The 7,999-nt window shown below is 63.0% G+C and overlaps 3 protein-coding genes across 3 annotated transcripts; 1 reads left to right on the plus strand and 2 right to left on the minus strand.

The window, feature by feature from the left end:
• Positions 1-115: 115 nt before the first annotated feature.
• Positions 116-3,754, minus strand: MNEG_5530 (hypothetical protein; the record flags this gene model as incomplete). The annotated part of the gene is made up of 8 exons (XM_014045994.1): positions 116-226; positions 636-786; positions 1,169-1,330; positions 1,583-1,682; positions 1,933-2,022; positions 2,310-2,411; positions 2,629-3,080; positions 3,597-3,754. 8 exons carry the CDS (start codon positions 3,752-3,754, stop codon positions 116-118), a joined length of 1,326 nt encoding a protein of 441 aa, XP_013901448.1.
• Positions 3,755-5,114: 1,360 nt separating this feature from the next.
• On the plus strand, positions 5,115-6,627 carry MNEG_5531 (hypothetical protein; the record flags this gene model as incomplete). Its single annotated transcript, XM_014045995.1, has 2 exons — positions 5,115-5,183; positions 5,347-6,627. 2 exons carry the CDS (start codon positions 5,115-5,117, stop codon positions 6,625-6,627), a joined length of 1,350 nt encoding a protein of 449 aa, XP_013901449.1.
• A 224-nt stretch (positions 6,628-6,851) lies between these two features.
• On the minus strand, positions 6,852-7,838 carry MNEG_5532 (hypothetical protein; the record flags this gene model as incomplete). The annotated part of the gene is made up of 3 exons (XM_014045996.1): positions 6,852-7,087; positions 7,306-7,457; positions 7,651-7,838. 3 exons carry the CDS (start codon positions 7,836-7,838, stop codon positions 6,852-6,854), a joined length of 576 nt encoding a protein of 191 aa, XP_013901450.1.
• Positions 7,839-7,999: the final 161 nt, after the last annotated feature.

Genomic DNA, 7,999 nt, shown 5'->3' on the forward strand with positions numbered 1-7,999 from the left:
CACGCGCGCGCGCGCGCGCGCACACACACACGTGCGCACACACACGTGCACACACACACACACACACACACACGCACGCACGCACACAGAGAGCAGGATTCAGCAGCAGGATCCATCAAGATGACATGGAGACCAGATGGTGGACCCGCAACCCACCATAGTCGACCACTCCACCATCCCAGTGGGTCATGGGCTGCGCCGCATCCAGGATCTGATCCACCACCGGCTGGATGAGAGTGAGGGCGCGTGGTGTAGCTGGGATCGCTCAAAGCGGTGTCGGGTCTTCCCTAGCCAAAACAACTGTGGGGCCAGGCTGAATCTGAATGGGCCACTGCATGTGCATATGCCATCCGCTCTTGACTCACACAACACCCGGGCGTCAGGATATAGACAGCGGTAGAGAGATGTCCCTACCAACGTAGAGATGTCCCTGCCAACGCAATAACTTGGCGTAACCCACGGGTGACGCCGGGTTGCGTCGGATTACGGCGCGCGGCGGCCAGGCGCGTGCGCGGCGCGCAGATGGTCCGCTACCAAGCGTGATCCTGGGTTTTACTGGTTACCTGGGGGGCTCCATGTGCATATATGTGTGTGCAACAGCCAGCAGTATGTATGCTCGGTTCTGGCGGTCCCACCTTGAAGATGCGGCCCTCCATGATGGGCGTAGACAGGACCACGTGCTGCGCCTCGTCATCGTCCTCATCCTCCTCGCCGCCGCAGAGCGCTTGCTTTGTGGCTAGCGGCAAACGCCGCCACAGGCTCTGGGCCAGCTGCACCTTGGAATTGCTGGTGGGCAGGCGCGTGTGTGGTGCAAGGGGTTAAGGGGAGGGGCGTCAGTGGACTCAGTTACCGACTGCCAGGTTTGTGGCAAGTTTGCAAAGAAGAAACATGGTTGCATGCATGGATGAGGAATTCATTGCTGCCTGCGCACGCGTGTGCTCTCATCCACACACACCACACTCCCCACAACCATGTAGCCTTCCAGCCGCACATCCTTCTCAACACGCGACCGGCTTTTCCGACGCTTGCATGCACATCAATTGACACGCCAGGGCGCAAACCCATGCAAACATGAATGCACGCACGCACCCTCACACGCCACGCACACAAGCACGTATGCACGTGTGCATTCACGCACACCTGCACTCACACACATTGTGCTACTCACCCCTGGTGGTTGTCACCCTTGAACGTGCGCTTGGTCTCCTCCCAGGCTTTCATCAGCCGCAGGTAGTCGGCCGGCCTCTCCTCCCTCCAGGCCGTGAGCAGGCCAGCATCGCCGACCTCGGCCCCCAGCCAGGACCAGAAACGGTCGTCCAGAAGGTGGACCCTGCCAGCTCCGCGCGACGGCAGGCGATCTCTCTGGGGCGGTTTGAGAGGCAGAGCGCAGTCAGAGGTTGCCAGCCTGGCATCAACAGCTGCTTTTGGTTACGCAATGCACGGCCAACCAGAGAAGTCACTGCAAAGTTTGCAGGTGTCGGACCACTGGAGTGAGTCAAAACCTGCGTGCTGTGATCGTGCAAAACTGGTGTCCGCATTGATGACTCCACTCTACCATCTGCGCGGATTGCCCCCCTCACACCTGAGGTGGTCGGCGTCGCCGCTGTCCTTGCCAGGGACCAGCTCGTGCAGTGTGATGTCAGCCGTGCCTCCACCCAGGTCCAACACCAGAATTGTATCACCTGCGGCAGGTTTGAGCATTGCAGGAGGGCAGGGGAAGTGTGTGGCAGCGAATAACGTGTTGCAATTTGGGAGCCAGCATGACAGTTATCATGTGGCAAACAAGCCAACAACAGCCAAAGCCTCTGTGTATATTACACACGAGGTAGATGATGGGGTGGGTGTAGACCTGCACTGCAAATACACACTTGCACGCAGCTGGCTTGTGCAGGGTGGGGTTCTGGCGCTAAGCGCCCGGCACGCGAGCTTCACCTTTTGCAAGGCTGAGAGCGGGCCAGTACTCCTTCACAAGTGCCACTGCCGCTGCCTCAGGCTCGTGCACCAGCTGCAGCCTGCGGGAGCCTGCATTGAAAGGGCAGGGTTGCAGAAATCATTTGAAAGGGGCTGCAGGTGGAGGGAGTGCATCCAGGAAGAATGTCGATCCTGGAAGGGGCAACAAACAAAGGACAGCAAAACTAGCTTGTGTGGATGTTGTGATTGAAAAGACGAAGATGAAGCTGGCACTGGCGGCTTGTACGTCCCTCCCTGGAAACCAGCAGCAATCGAGCACGAGAGCAGCAATCCACAGCTTGTGGGTGCAGACACCAGATGAACGCGGGCGCTGTCATGTGCTGATGCCTTTGACCCACCAGCGTCGGGGATGACGCCGGCCTGGTGGGCGCAGCGGCGCATAGTGTCCTTGGCCTGGTCGCTCAAGCTCGCAGGGACAGTCAGAACGTACGATGCTGCGGCTGCGTGCGCCAGGTGACAGCAAGGGAGGAAAGCCCAAGCATGGGCGATGGTAAACATCAAACAACGAAGATCAGCAACACGAGCAATTCGGCGGTTCAGCAAGGTGAAATGTCCCCAATTGGTGCACATATTGGTGCACTTTGTTTGGCAGCCTCGGCCTGCCAGCCCTAAATCAAGCGCGCAAACGAGGCGGTTCCAAGCAAACGAGTTGCGCACCCTCGTCCCACATCTTTGCGTAGCGCGACCGCGCCAGCCAGGCCAGAGCCTGGCGGTGCAGGCCCCCCAGGTAATCGGTTATCACCCGCTCCAGGCCCAGCCCGGGCGGCAGCGGCGCCAGCGAGGCCGGGCTGGGGTGTGCCAGGTGCAGCTTGAAGCGGGACAGCAGGACATGGGCGGCGCGCTCGTGAGGGCTCATCTTGGTGTGCTTTGAGTCTGCTGCATAGCCGATGTCCACCAGCTCGTACGTCGGGGTGGCGGGCTCGCCATTGCTGGTGACGGCGGGGGCAACCTTGGGAATGGTGCCGGCCGCTGAAGCGGCGGGGCTGCTGGATGTGCAGGAGATGGCGTCCCAGCCGTCCAGGTCGTCGTTGAATGCGGCCCAAGCGCCGGCGCTGCCGCTGCCCGCTACACGGGCACCGACGGAGGCCGGCAGGGCAGGGGTGGTGATCCTGGGGCGATTTGGGTGGCAGCAGGGACGCTGTGGGGCTGAGATAAGGCTTCACAGAGCATCGTGCTGACACAAGAGAAAGAGATGGGGGTTTGATGGGGGGAGGATGCATGCCCAGTTACTGACAAAAGTAACAGGGATCATAGACAGTAAGAGGTGCGGCTGGGCAGCAGGGCGCCCATCCTTGATCTCTTGCCTGTAGAGGGAAAGTGTCGGCATCTTGGGGTAGGGCACATACGCGTCCTGTGTGTGCGTGGCAATTAAGGCCAACAGGGGCGATGGTGCGTGAGCAGGCTCGCTAGACGGAGCTGTCCGATCGTGCCACTCAAAAGGAGTGCTGCACAGGGCCGGCGGGCAGTCCCCAGTGAGCACTGCAGGCGCGCAGCCTGCAAGGTGAGATCTCAGAGCCTAGCGTGATACACGCGTTTCAAAATCCAGCCCCTGTCCATAATCATCAGGTTCGTGCAGGTGCACGCTTGTCCGAACCTCCCAGGCAGGCAAAGTTGCTGTCACCAACCAGCCAAACGTCAGGTCACCCGCCTGGTACGGAAAGTTGTTGAGCACGTCGGGGTCAGACCCCAGGGCCTTTGCGGCCACGCCACTGAAGGAGGTGCCAAAGTCAAGGCTCACCACCAGCCCGGGCGGCTGAAGGATGGAGCAAGCAGGAGACGCCATCTTGTCTCGGCCCTGCGGGGGGTTGTGTTCGCACAGTTGGCAGCAATTGGCAGGGGCGCACTCGGTGTAGCCTGTGCCAGGGCACTTATGTTGAAAATTGTATCAGTTAAACGAGTTCTACCAGTCCAGAAACCACAGGTACAAAGCATTTGATCGCACGGTTTGCCGGGCAGGCAACGGCGCACCCTCCACAAGTGCCAGACCGGTGAACGTGTAACACCTGGACGTCAGACAGTACAAGCGACTGACATAAAACATCAGAAGGCGATGCGTGTTCAAAACAACACGTGATCAGCACGATGCGTGCTCCGTGAAGAGTCACGGAAGCCGTTGAAACCCCTCGGGAGGCAGTTGTGGACAAGCGTTTCGATTGGGTCGTATGGCCCATCAAATGTTCCAAATCCGTACAGCGTGGGTGTTAATCACTACAAAGATGACTAGCATCCTGTGCTCCGTGATCCCATCATGGATGCGCCGCAGAAAGGCGTCCTTCGACTCCATTCCGCTTGCGCAAGCCTCCGAGGCTAGCTGCCCAGGGCCGATGGCGCCCATCAGCCGGGGCAGACGCCATGGCGCTAGGAAAGTTCACTCACTCCAGGTGAATGCATAGCTGCAGCGTCACACATGCCAGCACATGGGTCACCCATGCGTGCATTGTGAGCGCCTGCTTGCGTGACAAAGGTATGAGCACACCACCAGAGCATCCTCTCACACTTTCAGTGTGCCCTGGAGGAAAAATCCGAGCAAGCGCGCCAGACAAGGTGACAGCTTGATGAGGCATCTCATGTGCTGGCCCAGCTGCAAGGCAGGCTGGCTGAGGCTGAGCGTCAGGTGCGCTGCGCAGCTGTATGACCCTCGCCACACTCACCTGCAAGGCCAAAGCAGCGCCCGCGCTGGAGGTGCAAGGTTCGTTACAGTTCCACTCCATCTGTGTGACAGGTCACAGCCCTCGGGGCCTCGGAATATGTTGTTTGATAAAGTGGATCCAAGACAGTCAGACGTCATTGCAGACCTGGGACACAGGATGCACATAAATGTCTGACTCATACCTCTTCGTACCAGGCGTCCGAAGAACAGCGGCTGAAGCATGAGATGGGAAGACGGATGGAATCCCTGCAGCTGCAGCTGGACCAGGAAACAAGCCAGGTGGGCTAGGCACACTGAGTCGCTCAGCGCGCATCAAGTGCGCTGAGTTTGAAAGCCTTGCTTTGAAGTGCAGGCACATACTTGAACAGCCTTTGACTCTGTGTCGCATGCCGCCCGTCGCTGATTGTTTTCAAGCTGAGTTTGCTTCGATCGCCAGAGTTGTCTGCCCCACCTGTGGCGCACATGCTCCGTGGCGCAGTGCGCCTTCCAGGCAATGCTGGCTGACACACGCGAGGAGGAGGCGCGGCGCCTCAAGGCTCAACTGCAGCAGATCGAGCAGATGGTGAGCCGAGCGCAAGCCTATCTGCGCTTCACTAGTTTGCTTTTTCACCACACAGCGCAGATTCGTCCGGCCCGCCTGTGGGCGTGACGTTTTGAAGCCACAGGCAGCACTCCAGATGCAGCCCTGGGAAACCGCCCCACGCTCAACCAACCCCCTGGCCCAGGGCCGCCTAGCCACACCGCCCCTGCTGTCTGGAGACGTCCCAGAAACCCTGGGCCTAAACGCTGCACACATCGAGGCAAGCGTGACGGCCCTGGCGGGCGCTGCCAGGGCCCTGCGTGCCGAGCTACTGCGCTCCAAAAAGCGCGTGCCCGGGCTGCGGCCGCTCCTGGAGCGGCTGCCGGTCCTGTCAGAGGTGCGGGCTCACGAGGGGGGCGGCGATGAGGTGGGCATAGAGCTGCGGGAGGCGGCGTTCTGCCAGCCGCTGTGGGCCTGCCTGGAGCGCCTGCTGTGGCGGCCGTGGCAGGGATACAGCAACTGCAGCGGCAGCGGCAGCGCTGCCGCTAGCAGCAGCGGCAGCGGCTTCGGGGGTCAGGAGGAGTGGGGCCCCGCAGCGGTGCTGCCGGCGCTGCTTCGCACTAAGCCCGCCGTCATCAGCGCCGCAGCCGCGGCACTGCGGGCCGCCAGCGGGGAGGATTTTGCGCAGCAGGGCGGCGGCGGGTGCGGGGATGGCGCGTCAGCATACCGCGATGAGGCGCGCGTCTGCCTCGACGCCGCCACCAGCCAGGGCGTGCAAAAGGGCGGTGGCGGGCTGCCCGGTTGGTGCAGCCGGGGCGGTGGCGGCGCCGGAGTGACGTCAGCGGCAGTGGGTGCGCCTGAGCCCCTCCTGCCCACTGCAGCCCTCGACGACTTGAGCTTGCAGATTCTCTACGAGGTCGTCTGGGCTGCCGCTTGGGAAGACCAGGGGCAACCCGCCGCAGTGCTCTCACACTTGCTGGCCGACGCGGCCGCGACCGCTGCGCTGCGCGCGGCGCTGCGCGAGCTGGTGTGCGCGGCGCTGCGCTGCCGGCTGGCCGCGGAGGCCCTCCACCCGCTGCTGATCGTCACGGCGCGGCCGCCTGAAGAGTGCAGCGTCTGGCCGGCGCCGTCGAGCGCTGACGAGGCGGAGACTGTGCAGGTGGTGGAGTTGGGGGGGCCTGCGACCAGCAAAGCCAGCGACGGCATGGGCGGGGGCGGACGCCTCACGAGGGAGGAAGCAGAGCTCTGCTGCGCGCGCCCCGGCGTGCGCATGGGGCCCGCGCTCGCCCTGCTCGTGGCCGCGTCGCCCGGCCGCGGCGCTGCGGCGCCTGCCGGTGACGCGACGCAAGCGCCACTGGCCCATGCCCCTGTGGTGAGCCGGCGCATCATGCTGAGAAGGCAGGTGTTCAAGATCGGGCGGTTGGCGGCGGTTGACGGCCCCAACCCCCAGGTCCCTGATGGCTCACTGCTTGTGAATGGTCAGTAATGCACCCCTTGTTATCTGACGTGCACCGTCTCACTGGAGTACAACATTTGCAAGGTGTTCGTTGTCTTGAACGATCAGGGAGCAAAAGCTTGAATTACTGGCGTTTTACAGCGGGGTTACGAGCTGCAGTGCAGCAAAGAATGATCAAGCAGCCCGACAGCTGATGCAGTGCACTCTAGGCCGTGCGATCCTAGCAGCTAAAACCTAGCTCCAACTTCGTAAGATCAAGCAATCACAACTATGGGCATCTGCCCCGCCGCGGCCGCTGGGCGCTCCGTGCCGGCTCCAGCGCCGACGGGCTCCGCTCCTGGCGGCCGCCGGGATAGCACGCCCGGGCGCCGCGGGTCCTGCTGTGGGTCGAAGCCGGTTGGCACGGCGCCCTGGCAGCCGAAGAGGCGGTGGCAGCCCTCCACGTTGAGCGACACGATGGACGTGCTGCGCGTCAGCAGCGCGTGGATGCCTGCGGACCAAGAACGCGTTTGCGCGGTGCGCGCCACATCGTGACACAGCGTTCCTCATACGCTGGTGTATACATAACGCGTATGCAATTGGTGCTGCGCCCATGGTGGCAGCTTACTGGATAGATTTGTGCACCCGAGGAGGTCTTCACATCCAGCCACAAGCCAGGCGCGTCAATGCAGTGCCCCTCAGACGCGTCATGGGACAGGGGCAACGCACCTTGCTCCGACAGGCGCCAGCAGGCGCGCACGTTCACGTCCGCCAGCGAGGGGCAGGCCGCCAGCCGGGCCAGCGCGGCGTCGTCGACGCCGCAGCAGAGCGCCGCGTCCAGGCGCCGCAGGTGGCGCAGGCGCGCGGCAGCAGCAAGCGTCCTACAGGGAGGGGACACATTTCGGTCCGACGCGCGGTGATAAAAATGCAGCATGAGCAAGCCTATGCCGATTCGCCAGTGTTGTATCAGCATTGCTGTGCAAGCGCGTTGGACTGTAGCTTGATCCTGCTGCCACCCCTAGCACAAGCCGCCAACCCAGACAGACAGTGGCCCTCCTGACAGCCACCGCCCACCTGGCGCCGACGTTCCTGTTGCCGGCCAGCGACAGGCTGCGCAGCCCCGCCGCGGCCGCCAGCAGCGCCGCCGCGCCGCCCTCCCCCACGCGCTCGCACCCCGACAGGTCCAGACGCCGCAGCCGCGCGCCCAGCGCCGCCGCGGCCGCGGCCGCGCCCGCGTCGTCCAGGGCGGCGCAGCCCGCCATCACGAGATCCTCCAGAGCCGTCAGCCCGGTCAGCGCGGCAAAGCCGGCGCCAGTCAGCGCGCGGCACCCGGTGACGTCCAGGTGAGTCAGCGCGTGCAGGGGAGCGAGCGAGGCCAGCTGCGGGTCCGACAGCCAGGGCGAGTGAGTGAGCGCCAGCCGCC

The sequence above is a fragment of the Monoraphidium neglectum genome, assembly GCF_000611645.1.
Source record: "Monoraphidium neglectum strain SAG 48.87 unplaced genomic scaffold scaffold00833, whole genome shotgun sequence".
Taxonomy (NCBI): Eukaryota; Viridiplantae; Chlorophyta; class Chlorophyceae; order Sphaeropleales; family Selenastraceae; genus Monoraphidium; species Monoraphidium neglectum.